Source organism: Ovis canadensis, chromosome 1, assembly GCF_042477335.2.
Source record: "Ovis canadensis isolate MfBH-ARS-UI-01 breed Bighorn chromosome 1, ARS-UI_OviCan_v2, whole genome shotgun sequence".
In the NCBI taxonomy this organism is placed as follows: Eukaryota; Metazoa; Chordata; class Mammalia; order Artiodactyla; family Bovidae; genus Ovis; species Ovis canadensis.
The window spans coordinates 192,276,096-192,303,999 of NC_091245.1; the positions used below are offsets into that span (position 1 = coordinate 192,276,096).

The following is a 27,904-nucleotide window of genomic DNA, read 5'->3' on the forward strand; positions in this document are numbered from 1 at the left end:
GGTCTTGGTTGTGGCACGGTGGATCTTTGTTGGGGTGTATGGACTCAGTAACTCCACAGTATGTGGGATCATAGTTCCCTGACCAGGGATCAAACCCACATCCTCTACATTGCAAGGAGGATTCTTAACCACGGGACTACCAGGGAAGTCCCAACCCACCCAGTTTTTGGAATGGAATACCCATCTCTGCTGTTGCTTGGCATAGATATTGAAAATGTGTATCCTGACTGGGATTCTGTCTCAAAGAAAGTCAGTATTCCCCTCTGCTAACCTGTCAGATTCCTTTGCTTTAGATCATGAACTCCTTATTACCAAATTCAGACTTAAATTGAAGAAAGTAGGGAAAACTGCTAGACCATTCAGGTATGACCTAAATCAAATCCCTTATGATTATACAGTGGAAGTGAGAAATAGATTTAAGGGCCTAAATCTGATAGATAGAGTGCCTGATGAACTATGGAATGAGGTTCCTGACATTGTACAGGAGACAGGGATCAAGAGCATCCCCATGGAAAAGAAATGCAAAAAAGCAAAATGGCTGTCTGGGGAGGCCTTACAAATAGCTGTGAAAAGAAGGGAGGTGAAAAACAAAGGAGAAAAGGAAAGATATAAGCATCTGAATGCAGAGTTCCAAAGAATAGCAAGAAGAGATAAGAAAGCCTTCTTCAGTGATCAATGCAAAGAAATAGAGGACAAGAACAGAATGGGAAAGACTAGAGATCTCTTCAAGAAAATTAGAGATACCAAGGGAACATTTCATGCAAAGATGGGCTCGATAAAGGACAGAAATGGTAGGGACCTAACAGAAGCAGAAGATATTAAGAAGAAGTGGCAAGAATACACAGAAGAACTGTACAAAAAAGATCTTCATGACCCAGATAATCACAATGGTGTGATCACTCATCTGGAGCCAGACATCCTGGAATGTGAAGTCAAGTAGGCCTTAGAAAGCATCACTATGAACAAAGCTAGTGGAGGTGATGGCATTCCAGTTGAGCTATTTCAAGTCCTGAAAGATGATGCTGTGAAAGTGCTACACTCAATATGCCAGCAAATTTGGAAAACTCAGCAGGGGCCACAGGACTGGAAAAGGTCAGTTTTCATTCCAATCCCAAAGAAAGGTAATGCCAAAGAATGCTCAAGCTACCTCACAATTATACTCATCTCACACGCTAGTAAAGTAATGCTCAAAATTCTGCAAGCCAGGCTTCAGCAATATGTGAACCATGAACTCCCTGATGTTCAAGCTGGTTTTAGAAAAGGCAAAGGAACCAGAGATCAAATAGCCAACATCCACTGGATCATGGAAAAAGCAAGAGAGTTCCAGAAAAACATCTATTTCTGCTTTATTGACTATGCCAAAGCCTTTGACTGTGTGGATCACAATAAACTGTGGAAAATTCTGAAAGACATGGGAATACCAGACCACTTGACCTGCCTCTTGAGAAATCTGTATGCAGGTCAGGAAGCAGCAGTTAGAACTGGACATGGAACAACAGACTGGTTTCAAATAGGAAAAGGAGTCCCTCAAATCTGTATATTGTCACCCTGCTTATTTAAGTTATATGCAGAATACATCATGAGAAACACTGGACTGGAAGAAAAACAAGCTGGACTCAAGATTGCCGGGAGAAATAGCAATAACCTCAGATACGGAGATGACACCACTCTTATGGCAGAAAGTGAAGAGGAGCTAAAAACCCTCTTGATGAAAGTGAAAGTGGAGAGTGAAAAAGTTGGCTTAAAGCTCAACATTCAGAAAACAAAGATCATGGCATCCGGTCCCATCACTTCATGGGAAATAGATGGGGAAACAGTGGCAACAGTGTCAGCCTTTATTTTTTGGGGGGGGCTCCAAAATCACTGCAGATGGTGACTGCAGCCATAAAATTAAAAGATGCTTACTCCTTGGAAGAAAAGTTATGACCAACCTAGATAGCATATTCAAAAGCAGAGACATTACTTTGCCGACTAAGGTCCATCTAGTCAAGGCTATGGTTTTTCCAGTGGTCATGTGTGGATGTGAGAGTTGGACTGTGAAGAAAGCTGAGCACCGAAGAATTGATGCTTTTGAACTGTGGTGTTGGAGAAGACTCTTGAGAGTCCCTTGGACTGCAAGGAGATCCAACCAGTCCATTCTGAAGGAGATCAGCCCTGGGATTTCTTTGGAAGGAATGATGCTAAAGCTGAAACTCCAGTACTTTGGCCACCTTATGCGAAGAGTTGACTCATTGGAAAAGACTCTGATGCTGGGAGGGATTGGGGGCAGGAGGAGAAGGGGACGACAGAGGATGAGATGGCTGGATGGCATCACTGACTTGATGAATGTGAGTCTGAGTGAACTCCAGGAGTTGGTGATGGACGAGGAGGCGTGGCGTGCTGCAATTCATGGGATCGCAAAGAGTCGGGCACGACTGAGTGACTGAACTTAACTGAACTGAAAAGTTGCCTCATTTGACTTTAAACTTGAGAGTTAGAGGGAAATAATGGTTGTTCTTGTTTTTTTTTTCACCTCATGGTTTCTATCTATGGATCACCCCCCTCCTAAGCCTGTCCCATCCCCTGGAATAATACATCATACCAAGCTAGGAAAACCTACTCTCAGATGGGACCCAGTGGTCTTTGAGCAGGTCTTTCTCGCAGCATCACCAGCAGAAGGCAGATGAACAACTTCAGCTCACACGTGCGGTTCTGGGTGGTGTGCTCTGGACTGGGATCCTACTACTAAGAGATTCCTTTTCTGAAGCAATCAAGAGACGCGTGGGTGGCAAACACAAAAACTCTAAGGACAAAAAAAAAAAAATAGTCTTATCAAGATTGCTTTTCCATTTTTCAGGCTTTCTCTATGCTTGGAACAGTGTGTCCTCCAGAGTGGGAGCATGGGGGTCACCCACTGGGCTGTGGCAAGCCACTCCTGGTGCCACTGTTGGGCTCTGTGGCTTGTCCTGAACCACAGAAGTTGTTTCTGCACAACCCTGTGATAGTAGAATTGAAAGGTGAGGCGCTTAATGGTAGAAAAAAGGTTTGGGAGATGTAGTTTGCAAATGAGCTTATGAAAGCCCTATAAATATTTTTATGATCCTTACATTATCCTACTAAATAGAATGAGTTCTGTGCAATTTCCATTCTTTGGGGTTATAAATAGTTCAGATTTTCCTCACTTGCAATTTGAACTAGAAATTTTAAGATTCATTTTTGTGCGTGCAGATAATAGGTGCATTAAGACATTTTCTCTCTCACTTATAGTGTGGTCCTTCATCCAAATGAGGCTCAAAACCATAAGAGTATAGATTTTAGTCCTGCATACCTACCCTAAATACTGGCTCTGTCACTTAGCACCTCTGCAACCTGCCAGAAAGGACTTAACCTCTCTATGACACATCCTTGGTATCAAATGGGCATCATAAGAGCACCTATACATGGGCAGTGTTGCAAGCCTTACACAAGACTGAAAATAAAACGATTAGAGGATTTGTCAGGTTGTAAGATCTCGGTAGAGAACATACAGAATGTGAAGGTGGATGATGGTGATGGTTGCACAGCTTTGTTGTACACTTACATGGCTAAAATGGTAGATTTTATGTCAGGCAGGTCCCTAGACTCTTTTTCCACCTGCCCTTGTGGTTCTTGGGGTTGATGGGGGCAGGGTGGCAAGTGCAGCTTCTTGTCCTGGCCTTGCCTGACCTCTGACCTGGTCAGCTGTCTACCATGTCCATGGCCACAGTCACTGGGGGGTTTGGATGGGACAGTGCAGATGGCTCTTTGTGACCCACCCCATTGAGCTGCAGTGACTACAGGTGCTGCATCAGGTTTTGACTCCCAGTTACAGAGTTTCAGTAGCTTAGGGTTTTTGGTTCATATATTTAATTAAGATGCATATTCACTCACAGGTGTTTTTCAGCCTCTGTGCTTCACCCATGACCGTGTGGTATGTCAGAACATCCAAGAGCAGAGTGGCAGTTGGCCCCACCTCCACCACTCCCTACCCTTCCACCCCAGCTCTCCATCACACATGACTGGGATTCCCTCCTCCCCTAAACACACCCCCTCAGCATGTTATTCTTGCTACAGCTTCTAGCATCTCTCATGAGGCTTTACTGGAAAATCTACTACTTGTTGACTTTAACCCTCTTTACCATCTCAGTGCCCTGCTGACTCATACTATCCCCATCACAAATAATTTAAGTATTCAACTTATTATGTTCATGCATTCATTGTAACTACTTATTGAACCTAAATATATTGAAACTTAAAACAGATAAATAAAATCACCTTTATTGGAATGTTGCATGGGGGAAATTGTGATTTGGAGTAGTGACTGTAGTGTCCTCACATGGGCATTCCTAGGTCCATAAACTTGGGCCTTCTGCGATATTTAGATTGGACTGCATCATCTCTTCAGTGGGGAACCTTACTGTTGACATGTGACCCAGAGGAGCACGGGAACTGCCCCGAGAGCCAGAACCTGAGCTCTGCTTCTCACGAGTCTAGCAAGCTGGGTGCCTGCACAGGGTGGGGCATGCACGGGGCATGAAGATGCTCAGGCTGTGAGATGTGGGGTAAGGCTGCTGCTTAATCTTTTCCCAAAGTCCTACCTGCTAAAAAAAAAGTCCATGATTTTGATTTATAAAATATGGAAGCTTATGAGATAAATAGAAAACAGGTTCTTTTGAAGTTTAAAATATTTTTCCTGATGCTAGAGTAGGTAAGAGGACTTCCTTGGCAACCCAGTGGTTAAGACGCCACACTCCATTGCATGGAGAACTGGTTTGAGCTCTGGTTGAGAACCTAAGATCTTGCATGCTGCTCAGCATGGCCAAAAAAAAAATTTTATTTTTAAATAGTAAGGTAAATTACGTGTTCAAATAACATTCTACATAAAAATTAATTCCAGATGGATTTCAGGTGAATTTAATAGACACTCTAAAGGAAGTTAAGGCAAGCAATAGGCTAAGCGAAAATACTTGCAATCTACATATTAGACAAAAGATTAATATCTAGAATGTATAAAGAGTTCTTAGAAGTCAATAAGAAAAAAGGCAACAACCCAATAGGAAAATGGGCCAAAGTAAAAAGGAGAACTAAGAAAAGCAAACTTTTGGAAAAGATAGTAACAGTAGAAATCAGAGAAATACAAATAAAAATAAGAAATTTTAACCTCTTCAGGTGAACAAAATTAATGGTAAAAATGGGGGAAATAGACAGTCATACACTGGTAGGAATATAAATTGATATAGTCTTCTGGGGAGAAGGAAATGGCAACCCTCTCCAATATTCTTGCCTAGAGAATCCGTGGACAGAGGAGCCTGGTGGGCTGCTCTCCATAGGGTCACACAGAGTCGGACACGACTGAAGCGACTTAACAGCAGCAGCAGCAGTCTTTCTGGAGAGCCATTTCACAGCATCTTTAAACACTTAACATGTATAAGTAAATGTCGCTCAGTCATGTCCGACTCTTTGTGACCTCATGGACTGTAGCCTACCAGGTTCCTCCGTCCATGGGATTTTCCAGGCAAGAATACTGGAGTGGGTTGCCATTTCCTCCTCCACTTAACATGTATATGTCTTTATTAACCTACTTATAGGAGTATGCCAGCAAATTTGGAAAACTCAGCAGTGGCCACAGTACTGGAAAAGGTCAGCTTTCATTCCAATCCCAAAGAAAGGCAATGCCAAAGAATGCTCAAACTACCACACAATTGCACTCATCTCACATGCTAGTAAAGTAATGCTCAAAATTCTCCAAGCCAGGCTTCAGCAATACATGAACCATGAACTTCCAGATGTTCAAGCTGGTTTTAGAAAAGGCAGAGGAACCAGAGATCAAATTGCCAACATCCGCTGGTCAGGGGCTTTGTCTTCTTCACAGGTGTTGTCCAGAATCAAGAACTGTGCAGGGCATATAGACAGCACTCAGTAGACATTTGTTGAATGAAAGAATAACAATACCTTATCTTCAAATATAAATTGAGCCTACAGGACCCAGGGTTCTTAAGGAATAAAAGAGCCCTCATAGTAGGGCAGCATCTAGGTAGTCTTCTAGCAAAGAGACATTCTTAGGGAAATAGTCCAATTGTAATTTTTCCTGCAGAGGCTATCTCCAGGATATCGGGGGCACTGGATGATACCCTGCCCCAGTCATTAATGATCAAGAATTAAGAAGAAGCTGGGGGTTCCAGCTGTAGTAATGAGGAGATGGCTTTGTCACCACTGGGTGGGCATGGCAGAGTAGCAGCCTTTGGGCCTTTGGTCCCAGGTATGTGTTTATTTGGCAGCAGAGTGTTTGGATTCTTTCTTAAAACATGAATATGAATGTCCCCAGCAGACTTGCACTCTCCATGTTGCCACTCCATGCCTCTCTTGATTGTCTGATATCTGAATTCTTCTCATGTTTATCTTTCCTATTAATCCCCAAGTTCATCTGAGCTTTGGCCCCTGCCCTGTATGAGTAAGCACTCTGTTCTCTAGCAGCCCAGTGGGCACTTTGGATGTTTTTGACGATAGAAGGGAAGTTGAAATACTACTGATAAGTCTCAAGAACCAGCTCGTGGCTAGAGGAAAAGGTGTCAGCTTGTCTCACCTGCCCGAAAGGCAGGGAATGCCTGTTAAAGTTCCTTGACCGAGTTATGCAAATAACCTATGTGGTATAATTAGGAAGTAACCCTTCCAGGGTTCCCATTGTATGTTCCAACATAGCCCCTACCTAGCTTTATCTGTGCCCCTGGGGCCAGCTAAGGTTCTCAGTGATCTTCCTCTCATCACTCACTTGCCATCTCTCCTACTGGTTAACACTCTTTAAGTCTGACTTGTGAGGACAGAAATGGCTTGCTGTCTCCTAGGATCTTAGAATCGTGTTTCCATTCTCTAGTCTCTGGCTTTCTCAGCTGGTCAGCTCACACACTCAAGACTAGAGCAACCAGAGCTCTTGTTGTGATATTTCTGTACTTATTAGTAAAATATTGTAAATAATCAACAGAGCTAGTCAGAATTTTTTGCCTCTTCACAAAACCCCCAATGTCATTTTCAGGGCCAATTTCAAGATCTATAGAAGGCACTCCTGGAGAAGGAAATGGCAACCCACTCCAGTATTCTTGCCTGGAGAATTCTGTGGACAGAGAAGCCTGGTGGGCTGCTGTCCATGGGGTTGCACAGAGTTGGACACGACTGAAGCAACTTAGCAGCAGCAGCCGCAGAAGGAACTCCTGGGTCCATTTAGGAATGTGAGTTTCATGTGGAAACGTCAGCTTGACTGGTTTTATATACCCACAAGGCTAAAATCAATTTTAAATAGCATGTCAAATAAAGCACAACTTAACAAAATGTTAACAAAATCTAGTTCTAGCCTTTAGCAAAAATCACTGTTTTCATTATACATTGTTCAATCTGTTTTCAGTGGAACAGAAAATTATTCTCTCATATTTCTCATCATATATGACATGGGGCTCTTATCATCATACATGACATGGGGTTCTTGTCATCATACATACATGGGGTTCTTGAGGATGAGATGTTAGACAGCATCACTGACTCAATGAACAGGAGTTTGAGCAAACTCTGGGAGATAATAGAGGACAGGGGAGCCTGGCATGCAACAGTCCATCGGGTTGTAAAGAGTCAGACATGACTTAGCAATTGAACAACAACAACATTTGTGGTCAGGAAATTGTTTCATGAGTGGAATTGAGTATTTTACCTAGGAATTATGTTCAAATATCATTTATAGTTGGTTTATACCAGACTTTGAAAACACCAGGACTAAGCCTATCTGCAGTTTAACCTGATGGATTAGAAAATTGTGCCAGGAACAGATCTCACCATAACTAAGAGATCAGAGTTAACATCACTAGAATTGGATCTAATAGATATTGTGCACCTCCTGATAAGGATGCATCACATTCAGGACTGTTCCTGCAAAAATGCTCACTCTAACATTAAGGAAACATCCAGCAAACCCCGTTTGAGGGAATATTGTACAAAATAATATACTCATAAAAAATGTCCAAGTCATGAAAGATAAGACCTTTCCCCATAAAGTGTGCTATAGGAATGATTGGCAACATTTAAGCAAAATAGAGTATCAATATTCCCTGGTGGCTCAGACAGTAAAGAATCTGCCTGCAATACAGGAGACCTGGGTTCGATCCCTGGATGGGGAAGGTCCCTTGGAGGAGAGCATGGAAACCCACTCCAGTATTCTTGCCTAGAGAATTCCATGGACAGAGTAGCCTGGTGGGGTACAGTCCATGGGTACAGTCCAAAGAGTCAGACACAACTGAGAACTAACAACACTGAAGTATTTAGGGATATAGGGGAATCTTCTCTGTACTTATTCTCAACAGTTTTGAAAGAGAAAGAAAAGAAAAAGCAAGTGGTAGAGTGTTATTAGTTGGGAAATCTGGGTGAAGGAGATGTAAGAATACTTTGTACAAGATATTGGCACTTTTCTCTAAATCTGAAATTATGTTTAAATAATTTTTTTAAGAAATGACAGCAATGGGATCATACTCGTGAACTCAACCCCAGATTGATATTTGTGAACTTATCAACCTGAGGATGCATTCCCTTAGTGTACCCTTAGCATACATTTGTGCTTTGGGCCCAGAGAGGTCAGGGAGGACCATAAGGCCGCTGCTGAATGAAGAACAGAGGGGAGAAAGTATATGGAGAGGCTGGGCTTGGTTGGGAGGCCCAGACTGAACACAGTCTTATTTGCCTGCTGCTTTTTTCCAAGCCAGGTAGCAAGGCCCTAGAGGAAAGCTCACTTGGCACAGGTCCTTAGGAAAGACAGGGCCAGGCTAAGACTATAGGGTCTCAAGTTGTATTAAGTCCTGGAAACCCTAAATCTTAACAATTTCTTTCCTACGCACCCTCCCCACCACACACAAAAATGTAGTTTCCAAAAAAAGGACCCTGAAAACCCAGTCATTGACCACCTGTTACTTCCTCCAGATAACGTAGTTCCCTCCTCTTAGTCTTGCCTCAGGTTCCCTAGGAGAATTTCCATTGTGACATTTTCAGCTAAGTGGCACATAATTGAAGTCTTAATGTTCCAGCAGCACCCTGCTCAGCTCTTTCCCTCCCGCTCTGTAATTAAGCCTGGCATGGTTACCTTTGGTTAAGGTTACTACTGAAGGGCACATTATAAGTTGAATTCAGGTCAGGCTTCCCATTGGCTCCTGCGTAGACTCTGATGTGATAGCACATAGCCAAAAATAACTGGTCTGAACTGTAACTTATCTCTTGCTTTGGTGTTCATAGGAGGTTTTGAGTTTGACTATCAACCCTGTTTTCAGGATACCATTCTCAGGAATCCAATTTACCTTTTGTATTCCAGTCTGAGATGGAATAATAGCCAAGACTGATGCTAACAACCCTGCTTTCTATAACATATTAATAGAATTTGGTAAATATTCCCTTTGAAGAGTCATCTACATGAGCATGTTAATTAGCATATTAAAGTTTCCTAGAAGTCCTGCAGAAAGGAAACAGGTAGTTTCTTTAACCCATCTTTTTAATTGATTGGGTGATACTTTGAACAGCATAAGGAACAGGAAGCACTAGCCTACATGGATAGTCAAATTGCTAAATTTAAGAGATGAGCACCTCAACAACATTTCTTAGAGGTCTTAGAGGTCTCAACAACCTTTTTGTAGAGGTCTCTGGGTCTGAAAATAATCAGACTCCAATGAATTCTTTTGCTTTGTCCTTAGCTATTCATCACCAGCTATTTAATGAGCACCTCTGTAACCCAAGGGCTTCTGCTGGGGATATAAAGATGGAGGACATCTCTGTCCTCAAGGACATTCCTTAGAGTTAGGGAGGTAAAGGACACAAACAAGCATTTATCAGTGCCAAATGAATGGCATGAGAGATACTCCCAGAAAAACAGGAGGATTATGCTGAGCTTAGTCACCTAAGAACTCCTAGGTAGGCTTTAGACAAGCCGAGAGGCTGCAGAGTGGTTTGAGCAAAGAGAAATGCAGGGAACTGAATAATTAGCTGAAAGCAGATGGCTCATAGAGGATAGCTGTTTCTAAACCTTAACATACATCAAAATTACTTGCAGGGCTTGTTGAAAACACAAGAGTGCTGAGCCACCCTCTTAATTCTCATCTGGTACCTCAGGAGCAGGACGCAAGGTTTTGCATTTCTAACAAGTACCCAGATAACGGTTATCTTGCTGGTCTGGGGACCACAGTTTGAGAACCTTGGATTATCAAAGAGTGGAAGCTCAGAGAGCTGGAATTGTGAGCTCAGGCCTGACCATGGAGTGCCTTAAATGGCAGGCTAAGTTAGACTTTGTTAGTCAAGTTTTAAACGGGGACTTGACCAAAGTGATAGAATTGTTCTCGTAGTAGAGAGACATCGAATAGATAAGAGAAAAAGAGCAGCTTCAGAGAGACCAGTTTGGAGGTTGTTGTTAACACATAGTTAAAACAAGAGGATTCAAAGTCTCTGAATTAGGGCAGTGACAGCAGGAATGGGAAGAGAAATATCCTTGCAGAAACCTTTGTGAATGAAGAGTCTGCTTGCAGGACAGAAAAACTGAAAGATAATCTTGGTCATTCTCTGAGAGTCTTCAGTTAAATACAGTAACTTACATAATGTCATTTGAGGCTTTATGTTTATTACTGGAGCTGAACTTGTTTATGTTCACACATTCTGAAAAGTGGGAAATGTTACCATGTTAGGTAATAGGGTAAGGCTATTTTTGAGAGCTTACATTTAACCTGTGTGTGTGCTGTGTGCTTAGTCACTCAGTTGTGTCCGACTCTTTGCAACCCCATGGACTGTAGCCTGCCAGGCTCCTCTGTCCATGGAGATTCTCCAGGCAAGAATACTGGAGTGGGTTGCCATGCCCTCCTCCAGGGGATCTTCCCAACCCAGGGATCGAACCCAGGTCTCCTCATTGCAGACAGGTTCTTCACCATATGAGCCACCAGGGAAGCCCACCTGTGAGCCTCTTTGAAGGCTTAGGAGAAAGCAGTGGTGTGGATACATCCTGGACTCGGGAGTGGCCCTTAATGCCAGGAGAATTTGGCTTCCTCGCCAGGCCTGGCACTTGGAAGCATGGCCTATGAGGAGAAGAAGCCAGAAGAAGACACCTTCCCCAGCCTTGGGACCTGACAGGTGCTTGTGCCGTAATAGAAGGCTTCCTTGTGCTCATGATATGTTTATAGAAGAAAACTCGGCTCCTACTGATCTGCTGATTCCTGTGGCCCTATTACAACTAGAAACCATTACTTAAACAAAAATTCTGTATTTAGGTTTTAGACTAATATATAGTTTGACACTAATAGATTTCATACTAGTAATTCTGTATTTAGGTTTTATCTTTCTTCAGTCTCATTTTAGGGAAGTTTTACCACATTCTTTTGGTGGTGATGTTTTGAACCATTCAGAAGCCTTTTAGGAGAGTTTCCTATTCCACAGTTTAGAAAAAAAAAATGTGCATTTCCTCTCCAGAGACTGTGGACAAATCTCAGAGATAAAATAACATTGATGAAACTAATATCTAGAATATTTGCACTTGGAAGAGAAGTAGAGCTGTGTATTCACTGACTTTTGCCTGATCTGATGTGTCAAGATTCAGAATTCTTCGCCCTTAACTTCCAGAGCCAAGTCGGGGGAATAGTTTATCACATGAGCCAGTGTGATAGCCTGTGATAGCCATGGTGTAGCATGTTTCAGTTCAGTTCAGTCACTCAATCATGTCCAATTCTTTGTGACTCCATGGACTGCAGTACACCAGGCGCCCCTGTCCATCACCAGCTCCTGGAGCTTGCTCAAACTCTTGTCCAGTTGAGTCGGTGGTGCCATCCAACCGTCTCATCCTCTGTTGTCCCCTTCTCCTCCTGCCTTCAGTCTTTCCCAGCATCACGGTCTTTTCCAATGAGTCAGTTCTTTGCATCTGGTGGCCAAAGTATTGGAGCTGCAGCTTCAGCATCAGTCCTTCCAATGAACATTCAGGACTAATTTCCTTTAGGATTGATGAGTTTGATCTCCTTGCAGTCCAAGGGACTCTCAAGAGTCTTCTCCAACACCACAGTTCAAAAGCATCAGTTCTTTGGTGCTCAACTTTCTTTATGATCCAACTCTCACATCCATATATGACTACTGGAAAAACCATAGCTTTGACTAGATGGACCTTTGTTGGCCAAATAATGTCTCTGCTTTTTAATATGCTGTCTAGGTTTGTCATAGCTTTTCTTCCAAGGAGCAAGTGTCTTTTAATTTTGTGGCTGTAGTCACCATCTGCAGTGATTTTGGAGCCCAAGAAAATAAAGTCTGTCACTGTTTCCATTGTTTCCTCATCTATTTGCCGTGAAGTGATGGGACCAGTTGCCATGATCTTAGTTTTTTGAACGTTCAGTTGTTAGCCAGCTTTTTCACTCTCCTCTTTCACTTTCATCAAGAGGCTCTTTAGTGCCTCTTTACTTTTTGCCATAAGAGTGGTGTCATCTGCGTATCTGAGGTTATTGATATTTCTCCTGGCAATCTTGATTGTAGCTTGTGCTTCATCCAGCCTGGCATTTTGCATGATGTATTCTGCATAGAAGTTAAATAAGCAGGGTGACAATATACAGCCTTGATGTCCTCCTTTCCCAATTTTGAACCAGTCCATTTTTCCATGTCCAGTTCTAACTGTTGCTTCTTGAGCTGCATACAGATTTCTCAGGAAGTAGGTAAGGTGGTCTAGTATTCCCGTCTCTTTCTAAGAATTTTACACAGTTTGTTGTGATCCATACAGTCAAAGGCTTTGGTGTAGTCAATAAAGCAGCAGCAGATGCTTGTCTGGGTTGGGGGAGGGGATGGACTCAGTGCCCTTTGATGTCTCTCCTCCCTCTGCCTCTGGCTCAAAGAGAAGATTACACAGGTGAAACTGAGGCCAAGGAAACCTGACAATGAGCAGTTGGAAATTTTATTTTACTCTGCATCCAGTGGCATCCTGCCAGGAGTCAAAGTAGAAAGTGTGGGAACAGGGCACTGAAGCAACCGGCAGTAGTCAGTGCAGGTCTGGACTGAATTAGAACAGAATTCCAAATAATTCATCTATATTAGAGCCAGGGGTGCTGACTTTTCACTCTCGTGGAGATTGCTTTGTCTGTTGGAGAAGATCCTGATATGAAGAACTAATGTCCCAGTGGGCTTTGAAGATGAAAAGGATTCCTGCCCTATATGGATGCCACTGGGATTTGGAATTGTCCCTGTGATTCAGATCTCTGTGCACATGCTCCCAGGATAGGACCAGCAGGGAAGAGAAGGGGACCAATAAGTAGAAAGTAAATAAGAGAGAGCTCAGAAACTTAACACAATATTGTTAGTCAATCACGTGTGCTAAGTCACTTCTGACTCTGTGACCCCATGGACTGTAGCCCACAAGACTTCTCTGTCCATGGGATTCTCCAGGCAAGAATACTGGAGTGGGTTGCCATTCCCTTATCCAGAGGATCTTCCCAGACCAAGGATCGAACCCGAGTCTCTTATGTCCCCTGCACTGGAAGGCAGCTTCTTTACCACTAGTGCCCCCTGGGAAGCTAGTACAGTCAACCATACTCCAATATAAAATTTAAAAAAAATTTTTTAAAACATAGAGCCCAAAGCCATGTGCTTTTGAGGCTCAGAGTGGACCTTCATTTTGTATTTTTAATTTAATGAGAAAAATAAGATACATATTATAAATCATAGAGATCTGAATGTTAAAAATATATTTTAAAAAGCATAAAAATAGCCTGAGTAGAGTGGTGAAGAATGATAAGTTGGCAAGGGACTTACTGAAGAAGAAATTCCTGAACTAAGTGTGTAAAAGCTATGACTTAATAAGCAGGAAGCAGGGTTTGCACCATGCATTTGGGACTTGAATCAGGCTAAGAGGGAGGCAGGGAATATCCTGAGCCAGGCTTTTGCCAGCCTTAGTCTAAGGTTGTGGTAGGAGCAATCTCAAGGGCAACAGTTTCCTAGTTTTTGGACCAGGCTGATTCTCCCACTCCCACATGCCCTGTTGCTGTCACCGTAGCAGCTTTCCCCTGCTACCAAGCGGCCCAGACACCAAGATGGGCAACCAAGTGGTTTTCAAGGAAGTCAGCCATGCCAGGCACTGGTGGTGCCTTGCCTCAGGACCTCATTGGAAAGTACAACCAGGAGACTATTTTTGCTCAACATTCTGCTAAAAGACTTGCCAGGGCCCTTCTGTTGTATCATGAAGGATACACTAATACGGTAGGTTTTGTGCTCTCCGTGCTTATAAACAATTGAATTTATGGGTTTATTACCCAGAGAATTTCACCCCTGACCTTCCCATCATACACCCTTCTCTAGATGTGCAATTTCCAGTGTGAAAAAAAAAGGGTGTGATACTTCTGATTTTTATATTAAGTAAATTATTTATAGAAAGCCAAAGAAAGCAGAAATGTTTGGGCATATATAATTTCTATGCTGCTGCTGCTAAGTCGCTTCAGTCATGTCCGACTCTGTGCAACCCCATAGACGGCAGCCCACCAGACTCCCCCATCCCTGGGATTCTCCAGGCAAGAACACTGGAGTGGGTTGTCATTTCCTTCTCCAATGCATGAAAGTGAAAAGTGAAAGTGAAGTTGCTCAGTCATGTCCGACCCTCAGCAACCCCATGGACTGCAGCTTTCCAGCCTCCTCCATCCATGGGATTTTCCAGGCAAGAATACTGGAGTGGGGTGCCATTGCCTTCTCCGTATAATCTCTATAGACAGATGTATTTGAATGCATTCACATTATATATAACTCAAGACACTGACAGCAATAAGAATGAGTTTACAATTATTCTTGTATCATTGGAGCTGAAGCAAAACAAAATAACAAGAGTTTAAAGGACTTTTTTGTAAATATCTAATGATTTTAGAAATCTTTGTGGTTTCTTGTGATTTCAACTACTGGAGTCAAAACTTCCAAAACAATGTTATGATGAATACCAGCAAGAGTTTTATAGACCTATTGTCTATCTAGAGGGTGGGTGATGAGGTATGACTAATAAAGAACAGCTAGATCCCAAATCTTTTAGCAATTACATAATACAGTGTGTGAATTGCATATTGTGTATATGTATTATGAATCACATCTGCCTTTGGGATGTGATTGAATACCGTCACTGAACTGCAGAAGACTGGATTGAAATGAGTTTTCCTTCTTGAGTTGCCCCCGTGAAGTCAGTGTAGAAAATGGTAGGCCAGCTTAGTGAGTTATGCATCTGGGGAGCTTGTAACCCACCAAAACCTTGGGTGCCATCTGTACATGTGTGTACTCTGAGGTCCCAACCTAGCCCTTCTAAGGACACCATTCCTGGTCTTTGGGGCTATTAAACACACTAAATTAATGGAACTGCCTTCTTTTTGTCTAGGAGTTGTGGTCCTTCACTTTCAACTCACTTTGAGATCAGTGGAAAGAAAGCTGAACCAGTATTCTGTGATTAGAAAACTGGCAGGTGACAGATCTGTGCATGCAGCTGTATTCTAAATTTGCATTCTTTGGTGACTTGTACGCAGTGTATTCTTGCGGAATAGTTTTGCAAAATTTACAGTAGAGCAAAAAAAGAGTAGAAGCTTTTATTTTTTAGGTGTAGCATTAAAAGTGAAATAAAATGAGGCAAAACATTTCAGGAAGAAAATTTAATTTATAAATGAACAAAATTTCTAGTATATTCAGTCACTACCCCTGTTGTATACAGATATCTTATATTTTGGTTAATAATGAAAGGTTATCCAACTAAAGGAATGTACAACGTAGACAGTGGACTCATTAGGATGTGTTCAAGTATATAAACTCTCATGGCTTTATTCCAATTTTCATATTTATGTCAAGCAGACAGCTCTCATCTCCTGTGGTGCTTAGAAACATGATTCTCGAATACCTAGAATTATGGAACCTTTCTCTCAAGGCTTAGACCAATAATGTTGATATGTTTATTCCAACCCCATGATGTTATCTGAGACCCTAATATTCACAGCCATTCACTTGCCTGGTCACCAAGCCCATGAGAAGCTCCTGTTCCGAGGGATACCCTGTAGATAAAGAGGTATGTGTCATCTCCAGGGAGTAACCTGTACAGCAATGACCTGGTAGCCCAAGGATGTGACTCCTTATTCTCCAGTGAGATTTCAGACATTGACTGTAAGTTATTCTAAGTGGGGAGGGAGAATAGCACAGACTAGCAACTGGTAGCCCTAAGTTTTCCTTTGTTTTCATGAGGCATAGCACTTTGAGGTTAAAAATGGCCTTACGTTATCTAGTCTAGCCTTTAGAAGAACATACAGATGTGGTGAAGGAAGATACAGAGTAGAAGCACAGACGTGGAACTAGGGGAGATAGTTATGGTTTTATTACTTTTTGTTTAACTTAGATGGTACTCCCAGTGGAAGTATAACATTTGTTATAAGCGCTTCACAAATATTTATTCCTTAATCCTAATAACAACCCTCTAGGGTTGATACTAATGTTATCTTCATTTACTGATGAGAAAACTGAGATAGACAGAGATCAAGTATTTGGCCCAGAGTCACAGAGCTGTGCAGTGGTAGGGCAAGACTTCGAATGCACTGTGTCTAAGCTGTCCATTTTATGGATGAAGAAACAGAGGCCCGAATGTCTGTCCAGTGCTGCCATCTCTCTGTGGCCATCCATTAAGTAGGCACCAGTGGATTATTCTTGAATCATATAATCAAGGCAGGGAAATTATGCCAGTTATACTGAAAGAGTTTTCTTTTTTAATCTGCTTGAACAGAATATCATGAAGAGATGAATGTTGGTGTCAAGAATTCTCTAGTCATCGGCGAAGCCTTGGAATGTGTTCTGTGACCATGCCTCATGTCTGCTTCTCTTAGATATTAAGGAAGAAATTGAGCAGCTCAGAGAGGTGGCTAGGGAATTAAATTAGACTGTTGTCTATATAAAAATATAAACTCAAAATGAATGAAAGACCTAAACATAAGACCAAATACAGTACTATAAAACTCCTAGAGGAAAATGTAGGTGCATACTACTTGTTGACATAAATCACAGCAATATTTTTTTTTGGCTCTCTACTCTAGAGTAACAGAAACAAAAGCAAAAATAAACAAATGGAACCTAATTAAACTTAAAAGCTTTGGCACAACAAAAGAAACCATAAACAGAAAAGACAACTATGAACTGGGAGAAAATACTTATGAACAATGCTACCAACAAGGGATTAATCTCCAAAATATACAGACAGCTCATATAGCTGAATATTAATAAACAACAAACAACTCAATCAAAAAATGGCCAGAAGACCTAAATAGACATTTCTCCGAAGACATACAGATGGCCAACAGCCAGCCACATGAAGAGGTGTTCAATATTGCTAATTATTTGAGAAATGCAAATTAAAACTACAATGAGGTATCACTTCACACTGATCAGAATGGTGATCATCTAAAAGTCTAGAAATCACATGTGCTAGAGAAGATGTGGAGAAGAAGGAACCCTCTACACTGTTGTTGGAAATATACATTGGTGCAGCTACTATGGAGAACAATATGGAGAGTCCTTAAAAAACTAAAAATAGAATTATCATATGATCCAGTGATCTCATTCATAGGCAGATATCCAAAGAAAACTCTAATTTGAAAAGATACCTGCTCCCCCATGTTTATAGCAGCACTATTTTTAATAGCTAAGACATGGGAGCAACCTAAATGTCCATCAACAGATGAATCAATAAAGAAGATATAGTATGTGTGTATATATATATATACACACACATATTATACATATAATGGAATATTACTAATCCATAAAAAAGAATGATATAATGCCATTTGCAGCAACATGGATAGACATCAAGATTATCATTTTAAGTGAAGTAAGTCAGACAAAGACAAATACCAAATGGTGCCCCGCTCCAGCACTCTTGCCTGGAAAATCCCATGGACGGAGGAGCCTGATAGGCTACAGTCCATGGGATCGCTAAGAGTCGGACACAACTGAGCGACTTCACTTTCACTTTCACCACTTACATATGAAATCTTAAATGATATAAATGAACTTATTTACAAAACGGAAACAGACTCCAGACATAGAAAACACGTTTGTGATTACCAAAGGGAAAAGGGGGGGCGGATAAATTGGGAGTTTGGGATTAACATATGCACATACTGTATATGGGCTACATGGGCTTCCCTTGTGTCTCAGCTGGTAAAGAATCCGCCTGCAATGCAGGAGACCTGGGTTCGATCCCTGATTGGGAAGATTCCCCTGGAAAAGGGAAAGGCTACCCACTCCAGCACTCTGGCCTGGAGAATACCATGGTGTGTACAGTCCATGGGTTGCAAAGAGTTGGACACAATTGAGCAACTTTCACTCACTACTGTATATAAACTAGGTAAACAAGAAGGATTTACTGTATAGCACAGGTAGCTATATTCAGCATCTTACAATAACCTATAATAGTGGAGAATCTGAAAATATATATATATATGTACACACACATATGTATAACTGAATCACTTTGCTAAATACAAAATCACTTTGCTTAATACACCTAAAACCAACATAACTTTGTAAATCAATTATAGTTCAATTAAAAGAAAGATTTAAAAAACAAGCAAATATGGCAAAAAAAATTGTCTAGACTTAGACAAAATAATTGTCTACCTACCTAGGTGGTAGGTGAAAGTGAAATCGTTCAGTAGTGTCCGACTCTTTGCGACCCCATGGACTGTAGCCTACCAGGCTCCTCCCTCCATGGGATTCTCCAGGCAAGAGTACTGGAATGGGTTGCCATTTAATTTTTTTCTATATATTTTTCTCTGTCTCAAAAATATCTCATAGTAACATCAACCTCAGAATATTTTTTTTTCCTGATCTAGAAAGGATGGACATACCAAAGAACTTTATTACCTGCACATTACCTGTCTTCCCAGTGACTTAAAGCCAGAATCCCAACCTTATGAGGCAGTTTTTAATGCCTCAAGGCTAAAGAGGAAGCATTAGCTCAGAACCCTGGAGAGATGTGGAGGTGCCTGGATTCTGGTCCTAGCTTTATGATCTGTGACCATGAATTTCAAATACAAGCTTTCCTTGTCTTATCTGTAAAATTAGTGAGACTGAGATTGTCTTCATCATTGAAATGTTGTAACACATAAATTATATATAAATGTATATTTATATTAGGTCAGGAAGCAACAGTTAGAACTGGACATGGAACAACAGACTGGTTCCAAATAGGAAAAGGAATACATCAAGGCTGTATATTGTCACCCTGCTTGTTTAACTTCTATGCAGAGTACATCATGAGAAACGCTGGACTGGAAGAAACACAAGCTGGAATCAAGATTGCCGGGAGAAATATTAATCACCTCAGATATGCAGATGACACCACCCTTATGGCAGAAAGTGAAGAGGAACTAAAAAGCCTCTTGGTGAAAGTGAAAGTGGAGAGTGAAAAAGTTGGCTTAAAGCTCAACATTCAGAAAACGAAGATCATGGCATCCAGTCTCATCACTTAATGGGAAATAGATGGGGAAACAGTGGTAACAGTGTCAGACTTTATTTTTGGGGGCTCCAAAATCACTGCAGATGGTGACTGCAGCAATGAAATTAAAAGACGCTTACTTCTTGGAAGGAAAGTTGTGACCAACCTAGATAGCATATTGAAAAGCAGAGACATTACTTTGCCCACAAAGGTCCGTCTGGTCAAGGCTATGGGTTTTCCTGTGGTCATGTATGGATGTGAGAGCTGGACTGTGAAGAAGGCTGAGCGCCGAAGAATTGATACTCTTGAACTGTGGTGTTGGAGAAGACTCTTTAGAGTCCCTTGGACTGCAAGGAGATCAGCCCTGGGATTTCTTTGGAAGGAATGATGCTAAAGCTGAAACTCCAGTACTTTGGCCACCTTATGTGAAGAGTTGACTCATTGGAAAAGACTCTGATGCTGGGAGGGATTGGGGGCAGGAGGAGAAGGGGACGACAGAGGGTGAGATGGCTGGATGGCATCACTGACTCGATGGACATGAGTCTGATTGAACTTTGGGAGTTGGTGATGGACAGGGAGGCCTGGCATGCTGCGATTCATGGGGTTGCAAAGAGTCGGACACGACTGAGTGACTGAACTGAACTGAATGTTGCATAGACTAGCAACTTGATGTTCCTTTTTATAATATAGAGGCTAAAAGAATACATGGTATAAACACAGATGTTGGACTAAGATTAAATAGTGTAGTGGAGTCAGATCTAGGTATAAATTTTGCTTCTCTGCCATTTACCAACACTGACCCTTGGTTTCTTGAAACACTGTATTTCCTAAAATGACAATCCTACTAAATAGTACCTATCTCAGCTTGGGAAGATTTGATGAAATAACAGTATTACTGTTGTAGTTGTTACAAATCAGTCAGTTAACTGTTGTGCCTGGAAAGATACTAGAATAAATTCTCAAACAGCTCATTGTGTTCATTTTTCAAAGATAGGATGAGCATCACATGCCAATTATTCTTTGAAGTAGCAATGAACTAAGTATAAATTTGAGACTAAATGGTGTCATATTCTTTTGCATTCAAAGTGATTTAGAGGCAGCCCTGCCTCAATACAGGACCCTAACTGTAAATGACAAATTAGAGATGGCTTCCAATTCTTGAATTCTCTTTTATGTGGGCTGTGGTTGAATGGCCCTAATTGTTTACACAGAATAAACTTGAAACAAAAGTGAGAATACTCTTGATTTTTATTTGTACTTTGTAATCTGTCCACTTGCCACTAATTTGTGCAGAACGTACCAAAGCAGAACCAGATGACAGAGAGGCAAGAATGGTCAGTCAAAATTTGCATTCTTCAGTCTCAAAGCCAGCCTATGGTTTGCCACAGAACAGAAAATGTATTCAGTCATCTGTCTGCACAGTAGTACCAGGCACAATTAATGTAGCTGGGCCTCTAGCTCTGCTGACATAACATACGCTGATATCTAAGTTTTGAAGGCTTGGATTTAATAGAGCCTTGTGGTATCACATGGGTACGGTGAATGGAAAGCCTCTGCAGCTTATCAACAGAAAGATAAGAGGTCCACTACCGGTGCTTCTGAGATGTTTATCACCCAGGCTTCTGAGAACAAGAGTTTGACCCATACCAAACACTTGAGAAATAATGTCAATACAACCAAGACCACAGCCAACACAGAATTCTCTGAGATAAGATTATGACTTTGCCCTTAAAGGGACGTCAACCAAGCTAGTCGATTCCCACATAGTCCCTGAGCTGAGCAACCCTCTGAGTGTCCCTTCATACCAAGGGGCTTTAGGAGCTCAATCTTTAATGCTTCTACATGCAGATATTCTGCCGTTGTTTTCCAGAGTATGCGCAGAACTCTGACCATAGCTAAGGAAGTTCCCACAGGGTGAAGAGCCTGAGCTTGGTGCCTATGAGATCCACCAGTATAGAAGCTGGAGGCAGCTCTGTACTGGCAAAAGCATTGATTCACTTTAAGGTTTTATATTGAATGTATTGGGCAGGTGTAGGCTGTAGGGCCTCCAAGGCCAGGTTAGACCTCTAGTCTGGGTCTCAGATAAAGTCATCATAGGAAAAGATGATTTGGTCTTTGAGACAAGTGGGTGTGAAAAGTCACAGCAGTACTCTGTTTAAATGCCAGCCTGTAACCTGGTACCAGGGTAAGAGGGCCCATCAAGGGTGAGGTCAAAGTGGTCAGGTGTTCTCCCAAGACCTTTTGCCATTGAGAAGCAGCAGCGCAAAAGAGATAGCTCACCTTTGATGTGCCATCCAGATACTAGCCCTATCACGTCTTGCTTTGAAATGCCTCGCATTCCTTCTTTTGTCCTCGCTGTGTCCTAGTGTGGCCTTCTGGATTCAGTCTTCTTCCCAGGGCTATGTTACATGCAGTTACCAAGTTAATTAAAAAACAAAAGCCCTTTTTATCACCCCATTTCCCAGTAGAGTCTCATAATAAAGTTCATACTCCTCTAGTTTATTATTAAATGTTTTCACTCTTCTTTCTGTCCAGTTTCTCCTTCTCTGTTAATCTGTATCTCATTTAAAGGGTCTCTTTAAGGGCTGTGTTAACTTATTTTTCCATTTTCCTGCCTCTGTGCGTTTGTTCCTGCCATCTCCCCCGTTTGGAATTCCTTCTCTTCTATTCAGACACATCTTTTCCATTAAAGCTTTTCAGACCGGTCTTGCTGCCTACACTGATCTGACCCTCCTCTGAACTCTGTTTCTTTATCGTCTGGAGTCCATGCCAGCCCTTTGGCAATTAATCATATACTGCTTTGTGCATTTATCTTTATTTTGCGTGTCCTGTCTTGCCCTTTGGCTCTTGTCTTTCTCGCTCTCTCTGTCTCTCTCTCTCTGTGTATGTAACTAAATAAGGGGTTTGAAAATAAAATCTGTCTTATACAACTTTAGAATACTCATCAGTGCTTAATGACATTGGTATCAGTTGATGAATCTCACTTAGAGGCTTGATTTTTTTTTCCATGAAGGCCAGGGTCTTTGTCTTTTACTGCTACTGTATCCACAGCACCTGTGGATTGAGTGTTAGCTACTACCGTCTGATAATAAGGGTGTTTCCTTGACCAGGATCTGCAGCTGGCCTTGACATTCTGCCTTGTGCCCTGCTTCCTCAAGCCGAGCTCTTATTCCCAGGCTGGCAGCCTACCTTAAGTGTCCTGACACAGCTCTGCCTATCTGTTCTTTCTCCTCAGATGCGTACTCTCATTCCTCAAGTGAAAACGGAGGCAAGTCCGAGTCGGTGGCCAACCTGCAGGCCCAACCATCCCTGAACTCCATCCACAGCTCCCCGGGGCCCAAGCGGTCCACCAACACCCTGAAGAAGTGGCTGACGAGTCCCGTGCGCCGGCTTAACAGTGGGAAAGCAGATGGAAACATCAAGAAGCAGAAGAAAGTACGAGACGGTCGGAAGAGCTTCGACCTGGGGTCTCCCAAGCCTGGGGATGAGACGACCCCCCAGGGAGACAGCGCTGACGAGGTAATTAAACGAGGCCTCGGAGCCTTCCGTCAGGAGGGGCTTCTGACGTGCCTCATTCCTGGAGCCTCAAGAGGTGTCCTTCAGCAAGGCTTGTGAGCTAGCCGGATTCTAACTCCCCATAGTTGGTCTTCTTGGGCCTAGGTATTTTCAAGATACCTAGTTTGAATGCAGTTCCCTTCACTGTACAGTAGGACCTTGTCATCTATCCATTCTAAATGTAACAGTTTGCATCTGCCAACCCCAAACTCCCAGTCTATCCCTCTTCCTCCTCCGCCCACCCTTTGGAGATGGCGGTCTAGGCCCACAGGGAGCCAGTGGTCACCAAGTCCCCAGTCTCTACTAAAGACTACATAAAACCTGCTAGGACTTTTATTTACCTATTTTTAAAATATTTGGTTGGTTGCTTAGGGTCTTAGTTGCCGCAGGCAAGATCTTTAGTTGTGACCCACGGACACTTAGTTGTGGAATGTGGGATCTACTTCCTTGAGCACGGACTGAACGCTAGCCCCCTGCGTTGGGAGCATGGAGTCTTAGCCACTGGACTCCCAGGCAAGTTCCTGCTGGGCCTGTTTAGAATAAGAATAAAAGGATGGAGATCATTTCACTTCACAGAGGACTGTCTTTTTGAGATTATGACTGTTTTCGAGTATGTTGAGCAGTGCCATATATAAAAGGGAGTAGACAACTCCTGGTTGCTCCAGAGGGGAGTATTATACTTAACAGGTGAAGGTTTACAGTAGGCAAGGTTTCAGCCTTTAATGAAGCTCAACTAGTAATGAAATGGGCCTTCATGAAAACAAATGAACATCCATATTGGAAAGGTTTGGGAGAGCATATGACCTCACGTAACAATCGGAAAGACCCATGTCGACCCGATGGTCGGACTGGCCAGCAATCTCTTATATCCCTTCCAAAGCTGGGGTTCTGTGGTCAGAATATAAATGAGATAACTCTCTTACCTGGCAAACTAACCTAGTCTAGTCACTGACATGGCTAAGAAATTCTTCTTGATATGAAACCAGACTCTTCATAGTTTTATGCTATCTGCCTTTTCTTCCTCTGAGAATGACAGTCGAGCCTGGTGACGTTTAGACTGTGGTTTAATCATCGTTCATAAGCTTAAAATGTTGGGTTCTCTCTGACCGCTGCCTCAGCCTTTCTTTTCCTGGCTAATCAGTAAGGTAGATGTCTTTCATGTGTGTGTGTGTGTGTTTTCCCCCATTTGGTCCTCGCTGTCGTTTGAGATAAACAAGGATGCCCATTCCACACAGGGAAAAATAGGAGTGTGTTGAGAGAGGAGGGTACCATATATTGCTTTTTAAGAAATCCCAAGTCCTGAACCAGCGGACATCTCTAACTGTAGGGAACAGTGACTAATGCTGCTCTTTTGTTCTAGAAGAGCAAGAAAGGTTGGGGTGAAGATGAGGCAGACGAAGAATCACACACACCCCTCCCTCCGCCTATGAAGATCTTTGACAACGACCCCACTCAGGATGAAATGGTAGGATCTTTTTCTCACTTGGAAGAGCCATGTATGAAATGTGATTTGGTTCAGTGTGTGTGGTGAGGGTAGTAATGCTCTCCCTCCCTTGTTATCTCTTATGCCTCATGATTCCAAGATGATGCAGATTCCGTCTGTATTGGATTGTGGGGACTAACTTTATGCTGGGCAGTGTAGGGGTGGATTCTCAAAGCAAGAATTCTCAAAGTGAGAATCTGCCTAGTACCAGATCCTGCTGATGAAGGATAATGTCTCTCTCATTGGAAACAGCAGATCCCAAAAGAAACTACTTGTCTCAAAGAGGAAGCTGAGACGGTTCTAGGCTGTGATCGTTCTGTTGTACATAACTGTTCGACCAATGTTTTAGTTGATGGTTTTCCTCATCCTTAACTCTAAACTCCAAACCAAAGTAACTTCCAGTCGAGCCTGGTGCGAACAGCGTAAGGGATGGAAATGCTGCTAAGGGGAGGTTTTGTCATAGATGGACAAACCCAATATGCCAGGTTGCCCCAGTTCTTTGGTTTACAAAACCCGCAGTCCCAGTGGCATGCAGAGGCTCGCTGGTGTTGGGAATGTGTGCGTCCCTGTGTCTCTGAGCACAGCTGGTCATCCCAGCTGTTCTGGGGCAGAGCTCAGGCGGGATTTGCTTCTGGCACCGAGCTGGGGCTCAGGCAGGTCCCTCCTTTGGTAGTGGAATCTGTCGCCACCCTTGCTCACCTCCTGAAGTGCTCTCACTTCATCGCGTTTCTCTTGCTTCTTCTCTGCGTTTCTGTCCTAGAGGACTGGAGGCGGAGGTGGTGACTTCAGCGCTGTTTTACAGTACTGTTGGTGGTGGTTAGCCGTCCCCCCAGGGTCTCCCTGGGCTCTCTCATGCTGTGTCCCATACGCAGCAGCCCCTCAGAGGTGGTGGGCCCAAGCTGCACGGGCAGGGAGCTGACCTTCACAGTGCCACCCAGGGTACAATTCAGGAAGTACTGGGTACGGTTGCTTCAGAGTTCCTGGTGAGATCCCAGATCTTATTTGCATTCTCTCTGCTTTGCGTTCGGATCAGTTGTCCCCAGACGTTACTTGCACTCTTCCTCAGGGCTAAGCTAGAGGGACACTTTCCACGGACAGGCCAGTGACTGCAGTGTAAGTACTGCCCCCCTCAGTGACTCACCCATGAGAAGCACACAGTTACAGCCCCTCCTAAGGTGATGCTCTGACCCTGGACTGTTGGAAAGAGAAGGAGAGGAAGCATGGCATGCTGCCCATCCTGGATTCCTAGAGGCAGAAATACCTTCGCCTTGAGATGGGAACGAGAACTAACCTGCTGTGTTCCCAGAGGCCTATTGTGAAAGGTTCTAGTAGCAGTGAGAGTGTGTATGGGGAGCAGGGTGCTCAGGTCACGTATCTACCATCCCACACTGCCCTCCACATGGAGGTGCCAACTTACAAGGAAAGGTCACAAACCCTCCCCCTTGAAATCCCTCAAACACAGTTTGTTTTGGGGAAAGGATGTTGTGTTGTTTCTGGATAATCTTTAACTGTGAATGCAGCCTCACCCCAGACACAGGATTACAGCAGACGGCATCAGCCCCTTTTAAGACAAGTGAACCTCCTCAGTCCTGTTGTTTGATTTCTGAACTTCTGTTTTCCTGGAATATTTGGGAGTGGGACGAGCTTCAGAATTTTCTAGCAAATGGAATTGGAATTATTAAAATAAGTTTTAAATCAGTATAAAAGAAGTTTTAAAAAGTTCACTCATTCTAGTATTATGCAGTTACTTTAATTCTCCTTGTTTCCTTCTATTTGTTCATATGCATGTATGTTTTATTTTTATAATTCTAAATAGGCATATGATGTGTTTGGTGTTTTATATGTTTAATACCTATAAAATTAAATATAAATAGTGTTTAATATTTCCTAAAGTCTTATTAATTTTACCTTCATAGCTGTAATTTTAATAGTTGAGGAGTATTACGCTTATGTATCATAGTTCGCTTGACCAGCCTGTTTTGGGATATCCTGGGTTGTTTCCAGTTTTTGCTGCTCTTGGTAATACTGCTGCAGATCGTTTGGTACATACAGCATTTTTTCTTTTGACTTACTTCCTTGGAATCAGTTCCCAGGGGTAGGATTACTAGATTGAGAAGTAGCTAACTTGGATTTCCAAAGAATCTTAAGCTGTTTTCCTGCTTTCCAGGAGAGGTTGCTCTCTTAATTACATTCATTTGATATTATTATCCCATCTCAGAAGCAAAAACCTCAAGTCAGTCTTAGATGAGACAACAAAAAACTTCCTTTTTGAAACTCTTCCCCCTAACTTAAGGAACAAGCTTGAATCCAGAGCCCAGCTGGGAAGTTCAGCTTTCTCCTCCCACAGTCGTTATGCCCGTTTGTCCTGGGCCCTGGGAACACAGTTGCCCTCTGCTTGGAAGTGCGGGGTGGGTTAAAGTTTACACATGCATGTAGGGTTAACCAGTTCCCTCCCAGTTTTTCCTCCAGTAGGAAAAGGAAGAAAGCAAAAGCAAAAGCACTGTCCCTCGGGGAGCAGGGACGTTGACCACACAGTCCCATGGACCAGTCCTCACTGCTAATATGAAGGGAGGAGGGAGGCCCTGGGCTTCAGCCTCCTTTCACTGTGAGCAGGGTCGTCCGTGTTTGCTCCAGCATGAGAGGCACAAGGCCTGCTAAAGCCCTTATTACTTTCGTGTTTCAGTCCTGGGCCTTACCAGAAACAGTTGTGTTTGTGGAGGAGAGAGAGAGTGTGTGTGTATGAGAGACAGAGAGAGAGAGTGGGGAGGCGGTTTCTGGTCTCCCAAGTGCCCTGCCCCTAGCGTTTCTGCCTGAAACAAAGTGACTGTCTGTACTAAAGATCTACATCTCAGCAAAGCAAGGACAGTTTCTCTTTAGACACAATTGAGGCTAGGTTTATTGACCCCTCAATTCCTAGAATAGCAGTGGGCGGCCCTGTAGTGACCAAAGTCCTGTCCGCCCCCTCCCCCGTTGCTGTCAGTGGGCTCAGCCCTTCCCTGTTGGCCTCCAGGGAACCCAGTGACCCTCCCCCAGCTCCTCTGGAGGCCTGCCTAAACAGAGCCTCATCTGGCCCCCGCTTCGCTGCTGGCCAGAGCTCCTGACAAGGGGTCCAGCAGGCCTGCCCCACTCCCGCTCTACCCCTATCTCCCTCTGTCATCTCTTCCCTCTAAACATAGAGCTTTGCTTCCCTTGCCTGCTCTGAGCTTTGTACTTGCCGTGTTTCTTCCTAATTGCTATTCCTCATTCCTGGCTAATCTGCTCTTCCCTTGCTGCTCAATGTCTTGCAGTCCTCCTCTTTGCTAGCAGCCCGGCAGGCTTCCACCGAAGTACCTACTGCTGCAGACCTTGTCAGTGCAATAGAACAGTTGGTCAAAAGCAAGCTGGTAAGTGGGGGTCCTGGAGGC

General features: G+C 43.0%; 1 protein-coding gene across 14 annotated transcripts in view; it reads left to right on the forward strand.

The window, feature by feature from the left end:
- KALRN (kalirin RhoGEF kinase) overlaps positions 1–27,904 on the forward strand; it is a 695,559-nt gene that overhangs the window by 592,889 nt on the left and 74,766 nt on the right. For 5 of the 14 annotated variants that reach the window (XM_069555992.1, XM_069556005.1, XM_069556059.1 and 2 more), the window contains 2 exons: positions 22,698–22,981; positions 24,378–24,482. In XM_069555992.1, the coding sequence (XP_069412093.1) occupies positions 22,698–22,981; positions 24,378–24,482 (389 nt within the window). Of the gene's footprint in view, positions 1–22,697; positions 22,982–24,377; positions 24,483–27,787; positions 27,884–27,904 lie in introns of all 14 variants that reach the window. The other 9 variants (XM_069556000.1, XM_069556065.1, XM_069556080.1 and 6 more) reach the window with 3 other exon arrangements.